The 23796-nt window shown below is 43.6% G+C and overlaps 1 protein-coding gene across 2 annotated transcripts in view; it reads right to left on the minus strand.

Moving 5' to 3' along the window:
* UBE2J1 (ubiquitin conjugating enzyme E2 J1) overlaps positions 1 to 23796 on the minus strand; it is an 873843-nt gene that overhangs the window by 322644 nt on the left and 527403 nt on the right. For both annotated transcript variants that reach the window (XM_044067059.1, XM_044067069.1), the window contains one exon: positions 20794 to 20899. In XM_044067059.1, coding sequence (XP_043922994.1) covers positions 20794 to 20899 — 106 coding nt within the window. The remainder of the gene's footprint in view (positions 1 to 20793; positions 20900 to 23796) is intronic.

Here is a 23796-nt window from a genome sequence, read left to right on the forward strand (position 1 = left end):
GCGGCAAATGAGATCTGGGGTAGTCACGCCTTGCATCATGGGATATAGGGTTGCCTCGAGCTGGTAAAATTAGCTCTCGAGCTTAGCAAGTGCCGAGTCGGAGCCAAGGATCGGCTCCGAACCCATCCAGCAAGAATGAAGGCGAGTTTGACAACTTAACATCATATGTTTTTCTACTAAATTTACAATGCATAAATAGCAATGTCTTTCAGCTTTTCCCGGTTAGGGGTCACTACAAAACATCACCTGTCCGCAGACTGACTGGCAGTAGAGTTTTTATGGTGTTGAGTTCCCAGCCCGGCACCCAACCTTCATTAAAAGCGCCTGCACGTGCGTGCGCACACACACAGATGCACAGACACGCACGCACCTCCCTGCACGTCTTTAAAACTCACTCTTCCACAAGGAGGACATTCAGACTCTGCACAGAAGGCACTCCAGCCAAGAATCGAACCAAAGAACCTCTTGCTGTAAGGCGACAATGCTAACCGCTGCACCACCTCGGTGATATTAAAATGCATACATAAATAAATAAATAAAAACAATTAAAATGTGTGCTTCCTTTAATGTCAGTTTCATACCTTTAGGACAGCAGTGATAATCTGCTCCTGCTCTACACTAAAGTTTTTTTCTTTTGCTTTTCAGTAATTTGTTTCACAAATCTGCTTTGAAAAAAAAAGTAAATAAAAATAGCCATGATGCAAAAACAGCTTAAACTCATTCACTGCACCATATTTTACTTCATATACAATTAAAAAAATGTGAACAAGCTCTGCTGACTTTTTACAGAGACTTATTTTAAAATACTTTTCAAGATCATTTTATTTCCATGTCTAGTGAACATGAGCTTTCCCCTTCTCTTCAGTGAGTATTATCATTGTGACAGCGCATCATCCTACAGCCATCAGAGCTTTCAGCTTGCCCTACTCTCTGCTACTCTCACAGCAGCCTGGATGAAAACTTATCAACAATGTCAGTCCCACTAACTTTCGGTGCTTCTGTGCATGCACCTATGCTGATACACAATGACTCCCTACTGAAATGTCATCACTCAAATTGCTGAGTGCTGGCAAACAGAAAAAAGGCATAAAAATTAGGATAACAGAAAATATTGCTCTTTTCCTAAAAACTTCTTTTTTATAGGAGATAAGCTCCATGTACTCCACACCCCAGAAAGTAAACATACCAATTCAGAGACTGACATACCTCAGAGAAAAAGGAATATTCTGAGAAATGGAAATCTCAGGCTTAATATATGCAAGTCTTAATATTCAATCATTTAGTCTACATTACGTGACTCACTAAATCAGGGTCCCTACATTTCAAACAGTTAATAGCACACAACACATGAATATGCTGCTTTGCAGGCATTCACTCTCAGCTCTTTACCTTATACATCCCACACCACATCGCTTCCATCACCTGTCACTATTACAGCAGCCTGAACATCGCTTCCATCACCTGTCACTATTACAGCAGCCTGAGCCTTTCCTTCAGGATGTGCAAGCTGACAGTGAAGGCTCAACTCCCTCAACCCCCAGCTAATTCCTCCAGCACCCAGGTCACTACTCCTAAGTTGTCTGGGTCACAGTAAGGGCTTTACTCTTATGCACCACAGATTCAATTTTAAGACGTTTACCAGCCTTGGGCACTGAAAAAAGTCTGATTAGTGGCTCCTACTTGTCAATAAATAAAAATGTGGTCTGTGACCTTTTCAGCATTAAAAGCAATAAAATGGCACATTTACATAGTGTAGGGAATCTGTCTATGCACCATTCACTTGGCTTTCTAGGTTTGACTGCAATTCCAGATATCAAAATGCCAACAAGGATGTCACAGCTAAGCACCACTGCCTACTTTAATGTTTGTAATGCTTTACAGCAAATAACACCTCTCTCCCTCCTAAGAAAACAACTCTCTGCTTGATGTGTATAAGATAAAGCAAGATGTGTACTATGATAGGTTGATACTAGGCTATCTGCCCTAGGGCATTTATAAGCCTAGCCAGAGTGTGTTTGGCTTTCGCCACCCTTTTAGATTAGTTGACTGTGCCTCTGTATAGTAGGTCACAGAAGGTAGCCCTTTTAAGGTTAGTTTACTGTACCTCTGTCAAGCAGGGACACAGAAGAGATCCCAGGGGTAAACTTACGATTTCCCATCCACTTGTCAAGACTTCTCTTGAAGAGGGTCAGTGAGGGGCTCTGCCTAACATGGATTGGGATTTTATTCCAGAGTGAGGGGAGCCTCTGGGATATGAATCTGTCCCTCCAGCACGTCCTATTTATTTCTGTGCTGAGGTTTAAGTCCCTGGAGCGTGTAGCTCTAAGGGATTTGGATTTCCTGAGGTGAAGCATGTCCATTAATTCTGGGTTGGACATGGCTTTATACGTCAGACACAGCTCGCCTCTGAGTAGGCGGTACGCAACTGAGTAGAGCTGGAGTTTCTTTAGCCGAACTGCATAGGGCATCTGTTTGAGCCGCTTCATCCTCTTGGTGAGGTACTTTTGGGGTCTTTCCAGTTGCTGCAGGTGTTGGGTAAGGTACATCCCAAATGGGGCATTGTATTCAATTCTGGGCCTGATAAGTGATGAGTAGAGGGGCACAATGACCTCTCTTGATCTAGATGTGAACAGTTTTGTGATAAGGTGGGCTATATAGAAGGTCTTTCTAACCACTTTGGCAACGTGATTGTCAAAGGAGAGATTGCTATCTACTTGGGCCCCCAAGTCCCTAATTACTTCTTCCGTACTTAATGGATTACCACCTATGTGGTAATTTGTGGGAACTTTGTTTTTCCCAAAGGGGATGACTATACACTTTTTGGCATTTAGCTTTAAACCATGGCTCTGGCACCAGTTATCCATATCTGTGAGACCCTTTTAGAGGATGCTTGTGTCAGCCAGAGAGTCGATTACAGCACCCAGTTTGCAGTCATCTGCGAACTTGGTCAGCCATAGTCCACCCATGTTAGCCTGTACCTCAGAGAAATGTATACCGAACAAGAGAGGTCCCAGGATTGAGCCTCGTGGGATGCCACTTGTAACTGGTTTAGAGTCTGACATGGCACCTGCTATTCTGACCATGTGGGTTCTATCCCTGAGCCAGTTTGTAACCCATCTTGTGACACAGGGGTTGATATTTAAGCTGGTGAGCTTATTTATGATGCCCGAGTGGGGTATTGTGTCGAAGGCTTTTGCGAGGTCCACGTAGGATGTGTGGACTACCTTCCCTTCATCTATGGCTTTGGTAACTGTTTCAAAGAAGTCGACCAGGTTCAAGAGGCAAGATCTGCCCTTAACAAAGCCGAATTGGGTAGGATCCAGTGTCTGGAGGTTCCCAATGTCTTTGTTTATGATTTCCATGATGATGCGCTCCATAGCTTTGCAGACCAGGCTAGTCAGGCTTATAGGGCGATAGTTTCCGGGGTCTGTTGTGGCACCACCTTTGTGGAGTGGGACCACTGTTGCTGTACACCATTCCTTGGGTACATATCCTGTAGTAAGGCTGAGATTGAACAGTGACTTTATATGAGGGTTTAGTTCTTCTTAGAGCTCGTGTAAGACGCAGCCCGGGACACCGTCTGGTCCCACTGATGCTGTGTTTTTTGCTTTGGAGAGGGCAGCTCTCACCTGTGCATTTGTGATCTCAGGAAGGCTACACTCTGTGGGGAGTTTGCACTGAATCTTTCTGCCAGGATGTTGGCAATGTCTGTGGGTTCAGTGTGTATTTTTTGTCATTTTGCACTAACTCAGAGCATATCTGGGAGTTGCCTCCCAGGTTTCTGACATAACTAAAGAAGGCCTTGTGATTATCTTTAGTGTCTTGTGCAATTTTTCTTTCGAAGTTGGCCTTAGATGATTTTATGGGGGATTGTAGTTTCTTGATAGTACTGATTAGAGACGCCTTCCCTTTTTGGGATTTTGCTCTATCATGTAGTAGCTTTCTCCTTATGTTGTATATGATGCGTGTGAAGATTGGGTGAAGGCTGCCAGCCTAGCCAGATAGAATTTTGGAGATAATTCTTTCATCTGTAAATATTAGTGTAAATCACAGGCTTGTGTCTTAAATGGTAAAAATATTGTTATATGTGGAATTGGAAAAAATGTAACAACAGTGCACTCTACTGAACAAGTAAAATATGTTGTGATCCTCTGATGTTAAAACTCGGAGCCAGTAAGTCTAGAGTGAGGCATCCTGCCTATTGTTTTAAGGCCAGAGTTAATGGCCAGAATTTGCAAGCATAAATGTCCTTTATTGCTCTGGTTTCTGCCCAGAGGTGGAGAATGCAAATGTAGTTTCTGTTGGCCTGGGAACCCAGGGAAGTGTGAAGAATGATGTAATGTGAACCAGGAATGCGATTTTAAACACAGAGAGAATCAAAGACCATTAAGCATTTTTGTCTTGACCATCCAACTCCTCAGACTGTCTTGCTCTATATGTAAGTTTATCTTAGACTTGTGTTTTCTCTTAGAAATAGCTAGAGACTAGAAAGATTAGACTAAGTGTTTTTCTATGATGTCAGAACTGTACTACTGAATTATTTTAAGTATTTCTCTGTGATCTCTGAACTAGCACTGTGTAGTAAAATGTATTGTCTTGTGTTTTGACTATTTGTTATTAAATATTTTAACCCTTTCAACTGTGGCTGTTTTTGTAGAGATAATTTAAGCTATTTAGAGTACTTGCAAGCCTATGGTAAAATTGTGCAAAGCCACTACAATAGTTTAGCCCTTGACTATACTATCAAATGGATAATAATATTGCACAGTAATAACTGGACACCCTTTTAAGGGCCTTTGAGTAGCTGATAAATATTAGTGGATGGTGGCAGCTGGTACTACCACACAGTCTGGGGAAAGGGGGCACAGCTGGAGAACCTGTGCTAGCCTTCCCCAGGAGTGCCAGCCTTCCCCTGGAGTGTCTGTGTGGTTATATAAACTCTTCTCAAAGTGTGTGTGTGTGTGTGTGTGCGCGTGTGCGTGCGCGTGTGCGTGTGTGTCAGCTACTTGGAAAGGGACACGAAGCACTGGTTGAACAGAGAGGGTGCCGGAGGTTTTAGCTTACCCAATAGGCTGAGATCTGGACCCTATAGCTGTGCCAGTGGGGAGTCTTATTGGGGACTGGAGAGCAAGGGAGCAACCAGCCCCGGACTGACTGTGATCTCTGTGTGCTCTTAAGGGAAACTGCACTTTACTGTGTGTATTTGTTATCATTTCCTCCTATATGAGATGCCCATCACTGGTGTTAGTTCATAGGGAGGTACTAGGCTATCTGCCCGAGGGCATTTATAAGCCTAGCCAGTGTGTGTCGGCTTTCGCCGACCCACTGATTAACTGATCCTCTGTCAAGCAGAGCCAATGAAGTCATCCCAGGGGTATATTTTCTATTACCCATCCACTCGTCAAGGTGATGGGTTGACCTCCGGTGTGGAACACCTGTCCCCCATGTTGGCGAAGACCATGTCCAATATGTTTTCACCTCTGGTAGGGGAAGTTTACCAGCTGATCCAGGCTGTTTTAGTTGATGAATTCCAGGAAGCGCTGGGCCTGGGAATTTGTACTCGAGTAGATTTCCCAGTGAATGGTAGGGTAATTGAAATCGCCCTATATCAGGGTGTTCGGTAGGACCTTCATGTTTTCCGGTGTCTTCAGAAAGGTGGAGTGGTGGTCCTGGGTCATGGAGGGTGATTTGTAGTAGGCCACAATTTGCATTGCAGATTTGCCCGATGTTAGTTGCACATGGATGATCTCAGAGGTATCATGCTGCACCACTAACCTGGAGGTGTAGGTATCCTTGATGAATATGGATACACCCACTCCTTTTGTGTTTCGGTTCATGATCTGTGGCCGAAACGTGTAGTATGAGTTGTAGCCTGGTAGTGCTAGGGTGCTCTCTGCAGCCTTGAACCAGGTTTCAGTTACTGCACAGATGCTGATGTTCTCCATACTGAGGAGTGCTTCGAGCACGTGCATTTTGAGATTTAAACTCCTGGCGTTGAGTAGCATAACCCTCAGTTTTTTTGTTAATTGTGCTGTTTACGGAGGTGGGTTTTACTTTTGAGCCTTGCCTAAAAAATGCACTATGGAGGTAGCAAGAGCCTTGGCCAGTATTTGAAAGCATAGGGGTGACAGGTGCAAGCTGTCTCTTGCGAAGCAACACGGCTTGTCGAGCATGTCGTCCCAGGCTGACAGACACTGGATCCCCTTTGAATGACACCAGAAGCTTAGCCAATTGTTGAAATTGATAATTTTTCTTTATACTGAGGTATCATTCTTGGTGAGGGCAGGATGCTACTCAGGGTCAGGGTCATAGAGCCTGGGCTGCATGATCAGAGAGCTCTTCCATGTCTCTTTTCATGTAGTCCAGGGTCTCGGGTCATTCACACCAACATGAACAATGAGAGAGTCATGTTTGTACTTGTTCTTGAGTGACCTGAGTGCTTGGGTTATGTGGTGGATTCTGGCTCCCGACAGGCAGCTAACAGTAACCTTCTGCTTGTCCAGCCTAGTGAGTGGGACATCAGTGTGCCTAACTATAGAGTCACCTATTACTAGTGTGTTAGGTATGTTATTTTGCCTTAAGGGCTGTGATTGTGTGGCACACTGATTTTGTGTTTTTTGTGTTGTCTGGCTTGTGACAGGAAGTGCAGGTTGTTTGGATGTCTGCTTTGGAGGTCTCTGATGCTTTTGAAGGTTTTTATTTAGGGCCTCCGAGTATGATTTTGTGTATTTATGTGTATTTTTTGCCAGTGCTGCTTTAGTAGTGGTAAGGATTGAGGCTCCCTGATTGCTGGACCAGGGCAAGGGCATCACATATTAATTGTTTGACAGTGGTGGGACATCCACACCACATATTAATTGGTTGGCAAATACTAATTGGCTTGTAGTGGTGTGGGCAGAGTGAATTCTTGTAGCTTGTATAAAAGTGAGCTCTGAATGGGTTTTGTACTCTAAATCAGCCACACAGTGAATACTCAGAGTTCAGATCACAATTGTTTTATTTCTTTTGTTAGCTTAGTTAGTCAGGGTGAGCAGGCAGCATGTCAGCAGAGGAGTATGGAAAGCTGACAAGGAGCCAGCTGGCAGAGATGTGCCAGGCTAGGGGACTGGTGCTTGGAAACCTGACTAAGGCAGACATGATTGCAGCCTTCATTACAGCTGCATCAGAAAACAGCAACCAGGACCACCATCAGACTGGCGGTGGACATATAATACTGTCAGAGAATGGACAGCTCAATCTTTGTGCAGAAGACTTAAAAATCCATCTGCAGCTAAAGAGACTTGAGTTGGAGGCCAGGCATGTGGAAATAGAAGCAACTGAGAGACTGAGGCATCTAGAGAGTGAGGACAATGAGAAACTGCAATGTTTGCAGGCTGAGGAGAATGAGAAACTGCTACGCCTGGAAGCTGAGGAAAAGGAGAAGCAGAGGCAGCATGAGAGGAGATGCTGACTCTTCGCCAGAGTCATGGAGGTAAAGGGGAAGGGAGTAACTTAGACCCCAGAAGCACAAAAGGTCAGTAAATTTCTTCCGCAGTTTAAAGAGGGGGATAATTTTGATTGTTTCATTCATATGTTTGAGAGGGTTTGCAAACAGTATGGTGTTGACCAAAGGCTCTGGGTATGGTTCCTGACCACCTTACTCCATGGTAAAGCTGTAACTGTTTTGTCAAAAATGTCTGAAGTTGCGTGTTTTGATTATACTGCTGTTAAAAATCACTTGTTAGAAATGTTTAAGCTAACACCTGAAATGTATAGGAAAAAGTTTCATGAGCATAGACGCAAGGCCGATGAAAGTGTGTGTGAATATGTTGCTGAACTGGGCACTTATGTGATGTCAAGTCACCACTTCTGAAGGGCTGGCAGACCTTTAGGTGAGGGAACAAGCCCTTAGCACTTTGCCTGAGGACATGAGTATCCGGTTAGCTGACAGACAATGTGCTACTTCAGATGAGTTGGGGAAGAAGGGAGACCTATACCTGGCAAGCAGGGCAGCCTGCATAGGAAAGGGACCCCCAGTACTGCTCATGGGTCTAAAGGAACCCATGGGGGCAGCACAGACTGCCCCAACAGAATATGTCAGTAGCAGGGGAAGCCACTAGTCCAGGTACATGTCCAGGAGCTAAGGTTAAATGTTTTGAATGCAACCGGTGGGGCCATGTGGCATACAGGTGCCCACGGAGGCAAGGTGGGGAACAAATGGTGAGGGAGCCAGTAAGTGGGAAAGACAAAATGCCAATAGTAGGTTGTCGTGAGACAACAAGGGTACCAAACTACCACCAAAAGTTATATCCTATTGTAGTGAATGGCAAAGAGGTCATTGCCAAGAGAGACACAGCCTCTGATATAACCATTGTAAAGCCTGCAATGGTTAAAGAGGAGCACTACGTGCCTGGGCAGTCTACTCCAGTCAGGGCTTTAGGAGGGATCCGATTCCAAACACCTTAGACTAGGGTTCACCTTGACTGGGAGGGTGGAAAAGGAAGCCAGCAAGTAGGTGTGTTTGAGGATATACCTGCAGATGTCTTGATAGGGAATGATTTTGATAGTGCAGTACCCTGTGCTTGTGCAGTTACATGCAGTCAGGCTTGGAGACAAGCAGGTAAGTCTGGTAGCCTGGGGGAGACCCAGACAGACTGCATACTTGCTGCCAGGACTGGTGAGATGGTTACTTCAGGGAGGGAGCTACCCTGTAGCAGTGAGTCTGAAGGTGAGCCACAGCTGCTTGGGGGTACTGATGGACCCTTGGACAGAGTGACTGCAAATGTAGAAGGGAGTAATAGTACCCAGGCTGACAGTGAGGGACCACTGTCCGAGGATGCCAGACTTCCTGTGGAAGGGGAGCTGGGAAGGGTTACAAGGAGAGAGTTGAGATAGGCTCAGCTCTCAGACCCTACATTGCAAGCCCTGAGGCAGGTAGCTAGGGAGGCACCTGATTCTCAAGGAAAGGGGGAATCTGTACACTGGGACAAAGGGTTACTATACAGAGAGTAGATCCCTGAGAGAGGGCTAGAAGGTGAGAGAGTACAGCAGTTGGTAGTGCCTAGAGCCTACCGTCTGGCGCTTCTAGCCATAGCCCATGACATTCCCTTTGCAGGTCATATGGGCATAAAACGTACAAAGAGGCGTATTATGCAGAACTTCTATTGGCCTGGAATTTCCAGAAATGTAACAGGGTACTGCAGTACCTGTGAGCAGTGCCAAAAGGAAGGCAAGGCAAGAGACAAGGTGAAAGCTCCTTTGATGCCTTTGCCTGTGATTGAGGAGCCATTACAGAGGGTAGCTATGGATATTGTGGATCCTCCGAGTACCCCACATTCCACAGGAAAAAAGTATATCCTAGTGGTAGTGGATTATATGCTGAGGCAGTGGCTTTTGTCCTCTAATGCGGCAGATAAGGTGGCAAATGCTTTAAGAGATTTTCAGCGGGGTAGGTTTCCCCAAAAGAAAAACTGACTGACAGAGGTGCCAATTTCATGTCAGTTCTGTTGGCTTGTCTGTGGAACTCTTGTGGGGTGAAGCACATGAAGACCACTCCCTACCATCCCCAGACTAATGGTCTTGTTGAGAGGTTAAACTCTACAATCAAGTCCATGCTATGGGCATTTGCAGATCAGTTTAAGAGGGAGTGAGACAAATATTTGCCCCATCTGTTGTTTGCTTACAGAGAGGTTCCCCAGGAATCCACAGGTTTTTCACTCTTTGAGTTGCTGTATGGGCACAGGGTGAGGGGATCTCTAGATTTAATTTGAGATGAGTGGGAAGGTGAGTGCGAGTCTCACAAGGAGTCTGTTGTGGCATACGTCCTAAACCTCAGGACAAGGCTCAGGGAACTCATAGGCTTGGCCCAGGAGAACCTGGCAGAAGCCCAACAACAGAAAAAGGTGTGGTATGCTTGAGCTAGAGAGTATGCTGTGGGGCAGCAGGTAATGATTCTCATTCCTGTCAGACACAACAAACTGCAGCTTGGAAGGGGCCCTAAAGGTGGTAAGAAAGGTAAGTGATGCTAACTACATGGTGGAACTGCTAGGCAGAAAGCAGGGGCACAAATTGTACCATGTTAACATGATGAAACCTTACCATGATAGGGAGGCCCTTGTGCTGAGCATTTGCAGTGGGTTGCAGGAGGAGTTTGAGGGAGATCTGGGGACTGATCTCTTCAGTGAGGCACGGGCTGACACCTCAGTGGAAGGGGTAGCAATGTCCCAGCAGCTATCTCCTACCCAGGTTAGAGAAATCCGAGCAGTGCTGCAGGACTCTGGGGACATGTTCACTGGGAAACCAGGGTGAACCCACCTAGGGCAGCACCAGGTGGATATAGGACCCCAAAGGCCCATTAGGCAGGCCACTTATAGAGTGCCTGAGAGAGTCAAACAGACTCTTGAGAGAGGAGGTACAAGAGATGTTGGAACTAGGGATGATTCAAGAGTTCAACAGTCCCTGGGCCTCCCCAGTGGTGCTGGTGCCAAAGAAGGATGGCAGCACCAGGTTCTGTGTGGACTACAGGAAATTAAATAGCCACACAGAGTCAGATGCTTACCCCATGCCTAGGACAGATGAGGCCCTTGACCAGCTGGGTGGGGCTAAGTATCTTACAACCATTGATCCTACCAAGGGTTACTGGCAGGTGCCCTTGACTCCCAGTGCTACAGAGAAGTCAACCTTTGTGACTCCTTTTGGTTTGTATGAGTTCAGAAAGATGCCTTTTGGGATGAGGAATGCCCCAGCAACTTTCCAGAGGCTGGTAGATCATATCCTAGCAGGTGCAGGAGGTTTTGCCCTTGCTTACCTAGATGATATTGCCATCTATAGCCATTCCTAGCCACAGCACTTTCAGGATGTCAGGGAGGTGCTGGGCAGACTACAGAGGGCATAGTTGACCATTAAGCCAAGCAAATGTCAGGTGGGTATGGCAGAGGTCTCCTACCTACAACATAGAGTGGGGAGTGGCAAGATGGCCTGCACCTGTTACTAAAAAGCAAAGGTGGGCAGTTTTAGGGACAGCAGGGTACTTCAGAAAGTTCATCCCCAGTTACAGTACCATAGCTGCTCCCCTCACAGACCTGACAATGAGGAACAGGCCTGATAAGGTAGTGTGGATCCCAGCATGTGAGCAGGCATTCCAGAAGCTTAAAGAAGCATTGGGAGGACCCCCTGTATTAGCCAGTCCAGAGTACAGCAAATAATTTGTTGTGCAGGTGGATGCTTCAAACCATGTGGTGGGGGCTGTACTTAGCCAGATTTCTTCAGTGGGAGAAGAGCACCCAGTGGTTTATCTCAGTCATAGGCTCCAACCCAGGGAGGAATGCTATGCAGCTGTAGAAAAGGAATGTCTAGCCATAGTGTGGGCACTGCAGAAACTTCAGCCTTATTTGTATGGAAGGAAATTCACTGTTATGACAGATCACAACCCCCTAACATGGTTAAACAGAGCCAGCCAGCAAAATACCAAGTTGCTAAGATGAAGCCTGGGGTTGCAAGCATACATGTCCGTGCAGCACCGCAGTGGGATTAGCAATGTCAATACAGATGAGCTCTCAAGACAGGGAACGGGGTAAGGTATACTCAGACAGACCTAACTCCCTCAAGCAGCGTTTCTCAAGGGTCACTTGAAAAACTAGTTTGAATTCTCTGGTGGGGGGGGGTTATGTGAAGATAAGTGAAGGCTGCCAGCCTAGCCAGATAGAAGTTTGGAGATAATTCTGTCATCTGTAAATATTAATGTACACCACAGACTTGTGTCTTAAATGGTAAAAATAATGTTACATGTGGAACTGGAAAAAATGTAACAACAGTGCACTCTACTGACCAAGTAAAGCATGTTGTGACCCTTTGATGTTAAAACTCTTAGCTAGTAAGTCTAGATTGAGGCATCCTGCCTATTGTTTTAAGGCAAGAGTTAATGGCCAGAATTTGCATGCATAAATGTCCTTTATTGCTCTGGTTTCTGACCAGAGGTAAAGAATGCAAATGTAGTTTCTGCTGGCCTGGGAAGTGTGAAGAATGATGTAATGTGAATCAGGAATGTGATTTTAAAAAGAAAGTATGTGTAACTGCTGCTTGCCCTAATTAACTGATTATATTTATCTAAAGCTCCTGCTCGGTGGTTTCATTAGTCTCCTTTGCCAGGATAGCCAGCAGCCTAACCAACCTTCTCATTTTTCCCCCCATACTTGCTTCTTCTCTAGCCCTCCTTTTTCACTGGGCTCTCACCCTTCTCCACCATCTATTGGGACCTGTCTCCTCAGAGCCAAGTGTACTTTCTGCTTTGCCCAATACATGGCACCCTACCCTTATAATTCCTGACCTCTTACACAAAGCCTTAAATTTTCCTAAAATATCCCTATAGTTCCAATTTAAGCCCCTCTCTGTCTTTTCTTTTCCTATATCTAGGTGTCTCCACCCTGTCTAATCCCTGTCCCCTGTACTCACCTCATGCTATCAGTACTCTACTGATTGGTTCTCAGCCATCAGCAGCTTATATTGGGTCTTCCCGCTCCCCTACCCCCAAATCCCACCCACCCCTAGCAACTCTACACTTATACCTGTATAACCACACCCACCATCCAGCCTCAACCAATTAGACTCAAATCCTCCCTCCATTATCCACTTCCAATCCTACCCATTAACCAACTATTTGCCTCCCCTTAATCAAATTCTCACCTGCCCCACCCAAAACACACAGCTCTCCCATCCTTGCAACCTAGTTAGTTATAAATAACCTACTCTCACTACTCGATCTTACCATGATCTCAAAACCACAATTCTACTCTTTCCAACTGCTACTACTTCTCAGTATAACCTACTTTCACTACCTCACCCAACCTACAAACATTAACCACTCACAAACCTTACACATAAATTATCATCTTAGCCAACCCCTTTCACACCCACACATCCCAATATCTCCTTACCTGTACCCTATACAACACCACCTTCTCTTCCCCTACAAACTCATAACCCCGTATAAGTATCCTATTCCCCTCTGCACCCAATAATACCCTCACATGCCTAATAAAACTCACCCCTGACTCCAAGCAATCTAACTACCTTTCTAACCTACTCCAACATCTAGCCACCTTACTACTTTCTGGAGACATACACCCCAACCCAGGACCCTCCACATCTCCCTCAACAGATAAAGCCTTACTATTCACCTTCTTAAATGCCCAAAGCATAGCTAACAAAGTCCCTAATCTCCATGCCTGGCTTGCACACAATAAACCAGATATCCTGTCTATCTCTGAAACTTGGTTGAAACCCCATATAAAAGATACTGAAATAATACCACCCAACTACTCAATCATTAGAAAAGATAGAACCCACAAAAAAGGAGGCAGAGTAGCCCTCCTATACTTATCCTCCTTATCAGTTACTCCTTATAACAAACCCACACCCCAGTTTAATAAAGCTGAATTACTTTTAGCCCTACTTCAAGTTAACCAACATAAACACATATGTATAGTCTCCCTTTACATCCCTCCTGGTGACAATACTTCTACACTTGAGGACATCCTCTCCTGGCTTTCTATTAACATTAGCATGGAAACAATAATTCTGGGGGACACTAATATCAACTGGTCCTCTATACAGTCTCCCACAAACCCACTTAACATTAACCTCTATATATTCTCACAACTGATCAACTCCATAACCAGGCCCTCAAAACAAGTCCATAATGGTAGTATCCTTGACTGGATTTTAGTCTCCCACCCTCATTATTTCTCAGACAGTGGCACCTTTCCCGAATTCCCTTAGTGATCACTTACCCACATTCATACGTCGTTTGCCCTCTCCATTGCATCTTATACACACATATTACTATACGCCACCAAAAAACTTTCAATCCCATCACCTTCTCCAACTCTCTAAAAGCAATAAACTGGAATACTTAAAAAAATTTACCACTGGAACAAGCAGTCATTCACTTCAACACAACCTTCTTGAACCTCCTAGACCACCATGTTCCTTTAAGGACAAAAAGAATAAAAAACAAAACTGCTCCTTGGCTATCAAAAAACACACTAGCAACCATGCACCTCAGAGATAAAGCTTGGGCATATTACCAAAAACTCAGGACTCCCCTCACTCGTAATGAATTCAAAATGCTTAGGAACAAAGTAAAAAAATTAATCATCATAGATCGACAGAACTATTTTTCTATACTCCAAAACAATAACAAAACAAACCCCCAAAAGTTTTGGAAAGGCATCTCCACCCTCCTTAACCCCATCAAATCAGACAACCATAGCCCAGACCCTGAAGCTCCAGACATAGATCTGGCTACTCAGTTCAATACTTTTTCCATTGATTCCATATCCAAACTAACCTCATCATTCTCATCCTCTAACACCACCACATCCTCCACACTATCCCCATCATCCTCTTTCAATCCTATACCTCCTGTACCCCCCATCTCTGCTTCCCCTATTTCCCCTCCATCACCACCCCTCAATACCCCCTCCTCTCAGCTTCCACCATTCTCACTCAAACCTGTACCCACATCCACCATAAAAAAACTCCTCCTGAAACTGAAACCATGCTCTCATGCCCCCCATAACATTCCTTCATACTATCTTGCTATAGCTGCAGAAGCCATTGCCTACCCCATCAGTATTCTAATCAACTGCTCCACTCAAGAAAGTTTACTACCCCAAATCTGGAAAAAGGTTCATGTCGTACCTTTGCACAAAGGTGGCAACAATAATAACATAACTAACTTCCGTCCCATCGCCATCCTATCCCCCATCTCTAAACTCCTGGAAAAGTGTATCCACCTACAACTCTTACCATATCTCATAGATAATAATCTACTTACTCCCACACAACATGGCTTTAGACCCGGTCACAGCACTATGACTGCCCTTCTCTCCTTCCTGGAAACTGTGAATAAAGCATGTGATTCAGGCCACATTGTCTCAACCCTTTTGTTAGACCTCTCCAAGGCCTTCGACACTATCTCCCACAATTTACTCCTAACTAAACTCTCTAAGCTTAACCTGTCACCTTCCTCTCTGAATTGGTTCACTAGCTACTTATCTAATAGATGCCAAGCTGTAAAATGGAAAAAAGCCACCTCCCCATTCCGTAATACCCCAACTGGAGTCCCTCAAGGATCCATACTAGGCCCCCTTCTTTTCAATATATTCATAAATGACTTCCATAACTCCATCCCCTTCACTATCATCCAATATGCCGATGATTCAACTATTATCTGTTCTGCTACCTCTATACCTACCCTTCTAAAGCTCACACAAGATGCATTCTTAACCACCGAACTATGGATGAAAAAAATCACCTCGCACTAAATGCATCTAAAACCAAACTAATACTATTCACCCCATCCAAAGCCACCTCTTATAATATAAGTACATTCCCTATCACTAGTCATAGTAATACACCCATCGAACTCCTTTCAGAGGCCAAATTATTAGGTGTCCAAATTGATAGTCAGCTCAAATTCTGCTCCCATCTTCAACTTAATATAAAAAAAAACCATAAAAAACGTGGTATGCTCTACCGACAAAATCGCTATTTAACACCCTCCACTAAAATCACCCTCTCCACCACATTTCTCATTACCTCCCTCCTCTATGGTGCCCCACTCCTAACTAACCCTACAATCTTCACTCAAATCACAACTCTCCTCTTGCTATAACAAAATTGCCAAGTTTGCTACTGGCCATAAGTCCACTTCACACCACTGCTCATCTCTCCACAAACTAAAATGGTTGGAACTCACCAATCATCTTACCTATATTCAACTTACTGTTGCCCACAAGCTAATGTTCTACCCTTCCCTCTGTCCCTCCCTTTCCTCTACCTTCAAAATGCACCTCCCTGATAGACTACTTAGATCTAACAACCAAAACTTAATAGAACTGTATAAACCATCTCGTCCCCCAGGAAAAAATCTCCTATCCTACAGTCTAGCTCGTCTCTGGAACTCCCTACCACCACCCATCCGCACCACCTCAAACATCCGTTCTTTCAAAAAATCTCTTCACTCACATCTATTTTCCCAGTGAGAATGCTCTTGCTATCACCCATATAATCTCCTCTCTTCTTTTCTCCTCCTATCTCATACATCCTGATCTCACTTGCTTAAGCCTTGATACCGAATGCATAACATGCACCTCTTAGTGTAACATACCATATATGTAAAGTCACCTCTGTTATCATATTGCAAATTTTATTCTCTCTTTTGATTGTACTATATTAATATTAATCACTATTCTGTTGTATTTGTAATTGTTTTTACTAGGCTTTTGTAACTATAACTTTAACAATTTGTAACAAGATATTTTCACTGTAATTTTCTGCTTGGAGCTTTTCTCCTCAGGACTCCATTGAAAATGGGTTCTTTGTGACCCAATGGACTATCCTGGTAAACCAACTGCAAATAAATAAATAAATAAAAACTGAGAGAATCAGAGACCATTAAGCATTTTTGTCTTGACCATCCAACTCATCAGCACTGTCTTGCTATATATGTAAGTTTATCTTAGACTTGTGTTTTCTCTTAGAAATAGCTAGAAACTAGAAAGATTAGACTGTTTTTCTCTGATGTCAGAGCTGTACTACTGAATTATTTTATGTATTTCTCTGTGATCTCTGAACTCTTGACTAGCACTGTGTAGTAAAACATATTGTCTTGTGTTTTGACTATTTGTTATTGAATATTTTTAAACTCTTTCAATTGTGGCTGTTTTTGTAGAGATAATTTAAGCTCATTAGAGTACTTGCATGCCTTTGGTAAAATTGTACACAGCCACTCTAATAGCTTTACCCCTGGGCTATACTACCAATTGGATAATAATATTGCACAGTAATAACTGGACACCCCTTTAAGGGCCTTTGAGTAGCTGATAAATATTAGTGGGTGGTGGCAGCTGGTACTACCGTATAGTCTGGGAAAAGGGGGGCACAGCTGGAGAACCTGTGCCAGCCTTCCCCAGGAGTGTCTGTGTGGTTATATAAACTCTTCTCAAAGTGTGTGTGTGTGTGTGTGTCAGCTACTTGGGCAGGGACACGAAGCACTGGTTTGACAGAGAGGGTGCTGGAGGTTTTAGCTTGCCCACTAGGCTGAGATCTGGACCCTACAGCTGTGCCAGTGGGGAGTCTTATTGGAGACCTGGAGAACAAGGGAGCGACCAGCCCCGGACTGACTGTGATCTTTGTGTGCTCTTAAGGGAAATTGCACTTTACTGTGTGTATTTATCCTTTCCTCCTATATGAGATGCCTCTCACTGGTGTTAGTGGTGAGGATTGAGGCTCCTTGATTTCTGGGCCAGGGCACGGGTATCACAATGCATAACAGAATTCTCTTAAGTATAGGCATCTACTTCTGTGAAGTACAGGCTAACACAGAAGGCCTTTAACTAACGAAGTTCGCAGATGACTGCAAACTAGGAGCCATAGCAGAGTCCCCAAATGATGTGGACATCCTACAGAAGGGCCTCACTGAGACAGATGCCTGGTGTCAGAGGCATGGCCTCAAGCTAAATGCCAAAAAGTGATTTGTCATCCCCTTTGGTAAAAACTCTGTACATATGAACTATCACATAGGCGGCAGTCTACTTAACGCTGAATGTGTGATAAGAGAACTTGGGACCCAGTTGGACAGTATCAAAGGAGAGACTAATCACATTGCCACAGTAGTCAGGAAATCCTTCTACATGGCACACCTCATTACAAAAGGGTTCTCATCCAGGAAAAAAAGAGGTCATTGTTCCCCTCTACTCGACACTCATTAGACCCATTATAGAGTACAACGCCCCTTTTGGAATGTACCTCACAAAACATGTGCAGCAGCTGAAAAGGCCACAGAAGTACCTCACAAAGAGGATTACTGGCCTCAAACAGATGTCCTACACTGACCGTCTCAAAAAACTCCAGCTTTACTCCATAGCATATCGCCTACTCCGAAGTGATCTCTGCCTAACATATAAAGCTATGTCAAACCCAGATCTGTTGGACATGCTACACGTAAAGAAATCCCAATCCCTCAGAGCTACATGCTCTAGGGACCTAAACCTTGTCACCACAATAAACAGGACATGTTGGAGGGATAGATTCCTGTCCCAGAGACTTCCCATACTCTGGAACAAGCTAACCATCTATGTCAAGCAAAGTTCCTCATTAGCACTCTTCAAGAAAAATCTTGATGAGTGGACGGGAAATAAGAAATACACCGTGAGGATCACTTCTGTGGACGGGAAATAAGAAATACACTGTGAGGATCACTTCTGTGGCTCTGCTGGACAGGGGCACAAGAAAATAGCTTTCTTGGGTGGCGTAAGCCAGGGAACCTTATTGGCTAGCCTTACTTAGGCCCTTGGGCCTATAGCCTAGTACCTACCTATGAACCTAAGAGCACAATGTAATCTGATGTATGTTGTATTTAAAATATTATAATCTGCTATTAAAATTGTAATTAATTGCAGCTTTTCTTTCTGTGCATATGCTGAAAACTGGCAAAGCTCAGACTGACTATGCTGGTTAATCAACACAGAAAAAAGAACTAAATAAAAGCAAAGTTAGTTTCCTTTTCCTGAAAGTGGTAGGGTTAACAGACAATGCATGCCTACATCTTGGTACTGACAAGACGGTAAAAGCATTAGTTAGTTAGTTATACCCAGAAGAACATGCAGGCTACCACAACAGCAGAGTATGCACAGAAGCAGGCACGCTCAAATTCTGCTCTGGTGATGCTGCATACCCATCACTTCCTAGTTCTTGACATCAGTGATGGAGCAACATCAATAAAAAGATTTTCCATGGAATTACAATAAGACGACTCCAGGCTACTGGTGTTCTCAGCAGTTATTCCCTCTTACGACTGGTGACAAATGGATCAGCAATAGGAAACCTAGGACGAGAATATGCAAGTCTACTCCCCACAGAAGTCAGTATGTAAAAACATACAGCATTTGTTCATCCACATTACAAAATGTACATACAGTGGATATAAAAAGCGTACACACCCCTGTTAAAATGCCAGATTTTTGTGATATAAAATAAAATGAAACCACAATAAATCATTTCAAAACTTTTCCCACCTTTAATGTAACCTATAACCTGTGCAATTCAATTGAAAAACAAAAATTTGTTAGGGGAAAAATATAAAAAATAAAAAACGTACAATAAGCTGGTTGCATAAGTGTGCACACCCTTAAACTAATACTTTGTTGAAGCACCTTTTTGATTTGATTACAGCATTCAGTCTTGTTGGGTACACACCTGCCATCAATTAAAGAAACTCTGATTAACCCCAAATAAAGTTTAGCTGTCCTAGTAGGATTTTCTTGACATTTACTCATTTGTGTTGCAGCAAAAGCCATGGTTCGCAGACAGCTTACAAAGCAGCAAAGGGATCTCATTGTTGAAAGGTATCAGTCAGGAGAAGGGTACAAAAAAAGTTCCACAGCATTGGATATACCATGGAACACAGTGAAGACAGTCATCAAAACGTGTAGAAAATATGGGACAACAGTGACGTTGCAAAGAACTGACGTCCCTCCAAAACCGATGAAAAGACAAGACAAAAACTGGTCAGGAAGGCTGCAAGAGACCTACAGCAACACTCAAGGAGCTGCAGGAATTTCTGGCAAGTACTGGTGTACTGTATGTGACAAAACTCACACATATTCTCCATATGCCTGGACTATGGGGTAGTGTTGCAAGACGGAAGCCCTTTCTTACACAGAAAAACATCCAGGCCTGGCTAAAATTTGCAAAACAATACATCAAGTCTCGCAAAAGCATGTGGGAAATGTGTTATGGTCTGATGAGACTAAGGTCGAACTTTCTGGCCACAATTCCAAAAGGTATGTTTGGCACAAAAACACTTTGCATCACCAAAAGAACACCATCCCCACGGTGAAGCATGGTGTTGGCAGTATCATTCTTTGGGAATGCTTTTCTTCAGCTGGAATGGGGCCTTTAGCTAAGTTGAGGGGAATTATAAACAGTTCCAAATACCAGTCACTTTTGGCCCAAAATCTTCTGGCATCTGCTTGAAAGTGAAGATGAAGAGGAATTTCACCTTTCAACACAACAATGACCCCCAGCATACATCCAAATCAACAAAAGAATGACTTCACCAGAAGAAAAGTTTTGGAATGACCCAGACCTAAATCCAATAAAAAATCTGTGGGGTGACCTGAAGAGGGCTGTGCACAAGAGATGTCCTCGCAATATGACAGATATGGAGCGCTTTTGCAAGGAAGAGTGGGCAAATATTGCCAAGTCAAGATGTGCCATGCTGACAGACTCATACCCAAGAAGACTGAATGTCGTAATTAAATCAACAGGTGTTTCAACAAAGTATTAGTTTAAGGGTGTGCACACTTATGCAACCAGCTTACTGTACGATTTTTATTTTTTATATTTTTCCCCTAACAGATGTTGTTTTTCAATTGAGTTGTACAGGTTATAGGTCACATTAAAGGTGGGAAAAGTTTTGAAATGATTTATTGTGGTCTCATTTTTTTATATCACAAAAACCTGGCATTTTAACAGGGATGTGTACACTTTTTATATCCACTGTATGTAAAGGTAAAAAGATAGTTTTGACAAATCAACAATTTTGATTTCATTACTCCATAAATTAGAAGAATTTTGATGAAAAATAATGCTTTACATGATTCCACACAGGTCTGCATCACTCATCACAAAACAGGACAGTGAAAGCAACAAAGGTTAAGTAACCACTCCCTAACAGTTGAGCATAGTTGCTGTTATTTAATTTTCCTTACATTAGTACAGGAAAACAAGTAAAAACACCACCCATACCTTTTAGCTAAACATTTTCTTTCTTCGGGAGTGTAGTCAAGAGACCCTATAGCACCTTCACCTTTAGTTGGCATAAATCCAATGATGGCTAAAAGAGCTGTTCTTACTATAAAAAAATGAAACACAAGTTTTTAACCTAAAGAAAAAACTTTTATAAAGAACACATTTTTACAGTTCCAAAAAATTACTTGTACATTTTCAGTGTATATTTGTAATCTAAATGCACAAAATCATGTTCTTGAATACTTCATATATAAAACAATTAAAATATAGTAAAATGTAAAGCAAAACAATAACAATTATATATTTATACAAAGCAGTGAAGAAGATGTAAAAAGTACAGTTTTGTACCTACCATAAATGTAGATGTCCGATAGGTATGCATCTTCAGTCATAACATATGGGTTGTCCTGCCTCAGGCAGCCCTTCGGTCGGCCGGATTCCAAAGTCTGGGTCTGGCCTCGGCTGATGTCGCACTTTCCCCGACGTCAGAGCTTCTGGGGTATAAAGGCATCAGCCGACGCCATTTTCCTCAGTTTTTCTTGCCCCAGATGCCAGGTGCCCTCATGGAAGGCTAAATTTGGATAAATGCTGAAAAGTTCCAAACATTTGCAAATTATATACATGTATAAACAAACAAATACACCATAACAGATTCCCCCAGCTAGCTGAAAGAGGGGTAAGCACCCTAGGAATACCACAGAGGGGAAGGAGGGTGGGTAATCCTGACTGCAGATGCATACCTATCGGACATCTACATTTATGGTAGGTACAAAACTGTACTATGTCCTTCAAGGATGCATCTGCAGTCATAACATATGGGTAGAATACCATAGCCAATCTGGGTGAGGGGGTACTAAGAGAAGGATGGTGTAGTTAAGATTCCCTGCAGTACTGCAGTTGCAAACCCTGCTCGGGATCTGGAGTATAAAGGTAGATTGTAATGCTTGGCAAATGTATGCACGGAGCTCCAAGTAGCAGCTTCTAAAATGTCCTTGGTAGCCACCCCTCATAGGAAAGCTGTAGTGGTGGCTGTGGCCCTTGTGGAGTGGGGCCTGATATTTTCAGGAACTGTCTTTCCATGGAAGGAGTAACAAAAGCAAATGCAATTTCCTATCCATTTTGAAATTGTCTGTTTGGAAATTGATCTTCCTTGCACCCCTGTTGCATATGCTACAAAAAGTTGGTCAGTTTTTCTGCTAGTTTTTGTTCTGTCCAAATAGTAGCGTAGTTGGTCTGTGTATATCCAAGGTGTGCAAAAGTTTTTCCCCTTTGTTCTGTGGGTTAGGGAAGAATGTTGGCAAGTGAATAGCTTGGTTCAAGGATACCCTAGATACCACCTTTGGCATGAAAGTAGGATTGGTTCTTAGTGACACTCTATCCTGGTGAAAAATAAAAAAAGGCTGCACTGCCATTAATGCCTGTAACTCAGATACTCTTCTTGCTGAAGTGATTGCTAGAAGGAAAGCAGTTTTCCAAGATAAGAACTGTAGGTCTGCTGATGCTGCTGGTTCAAAGGGAGGTAGAGTCAGTTTTTCCAGCACAAAATTGAGATCCCATGCAGGTAGAGGGGGTCTTCTTGGAGGTTTAGCATTTTTGATCCCTCTCAAAAATTGCCTGAGAAGAGGGTGTGAGAAGATAGGTGGATCCATATTGTATTCTGCTGAAATTGCTGAAGCATGAATCTTAATGGAAGAATAAGACAGGCCATTGTGGAACAATTCTGCTAAGTATTCAAGGATGTGTGCTAGGTTTGCCACTGTGACATCTGTGCCCTTTGATGTGCTCCAAATAAGAAATCTCTTCCATTTAGCTGAGTATGTCTTCCTTGTGGAAGGTCTGCGAGCCTCCAGGATAATGTCCTTCACCCTCTGAGATAAAACAGTTTGGTTGGGTTTTAAGGAATTTTCCAGGCAGTTAGCTGTAATGTTTTCAAGTTGGAATGCAGGGTCTTGAAATTGTTCTGCGTTAGAAGAAGAGGCCATTCAGGAAGAGGCCATGAATTTGCCTGAGACATGCTTCTCCGTAGTGGGTACCAGTGTTGTCTTGGCCAGTCCGGAGCTATTAGTATCACTTTTGGCTGTTCCTCCCTGATCTTCAGTAGAACCTTGTACATCAATGGGAGAGGTGGAAAGGCATATACTGTTAGGGCATTCCAGCTGAAAGAGAGAGAGTCCACCCTCCATGCTTGTGGGTGGTATGTCCTTGAGCAGAATGTCTTCAGTTGGTGGTTGAGTGGGGAGGCGAACAGATCTATCTCTGGCATTCCCCATGTCTTTGTTATAAGTTTGAAGATGTCTGGGTGCAGCATCCATTTGTGTGCATCCATGGTAGTTCTGCTTAAGCTGTCTGCTAGTGTATTTTCTTTTCCTGGTACGAATTTGGCCTGCAGCTGGATACTGAGATTCAGGCATAGGTTCCACAGATTCATAGCCATCCAGCATAGAGGGTAGGAATGTGTGCCTCCCTGTTTGTTTATGTACCACATGACCGTGGTGTTGTCTGTCCTTATTAACAGATGTCCTTGTTGGAGGAAGGGTCTGAATGCCTCGATTGCATGCCTCACTGCCAGCATTTCCTTTTGGTTTATGTGCATGCTTAGCTGCCCTTGAGGCCATAGGCCTTGGATACGTTTGTCCTCCATGTGTGCTCCCCATCCTCGGTCTGAGGCATCCGTGGTGATGGTTTGGCTTGTTTTTGGTTTGTTGAAAGGCAACCCTCTGTTGGACTGGCAGGCCTGAGCCCACCATAGGAATTCCTTTTGAAGGCATGGAATGATTGGTATCATGGTTTCTAGACTGTGACTGTGTTGAGACCATACATTCCTTAGGTACCATTGTAATTTCCTCATATGCAACCTGGCATGTGGGATTAAAATTATGCAGGATGTCATGTAACCCAGGGCCTGCAGGACTTTCCTTGCAGTAAGCTGAGTTTGTCTTGTCAGAATCATGAAGTAATCTGGAAGTTGTTTTTGTTTTTCTTCTGTGAGAAAAGCCATCT

This window comes from Protopterus annectens, chromosome 1.part0, assembly GCF_019279795.1.
Source record: "Protopterus annectens isolate FY-2018-M chromosome 1.part0, PAN1.0, whole genome shotgun sequence".
Lineage (NCBI taxonomy): Eukaryota > Metazoa > Chordata > Ceratodontiformes > Protopteridae > Protopterus > Protopterus annectens.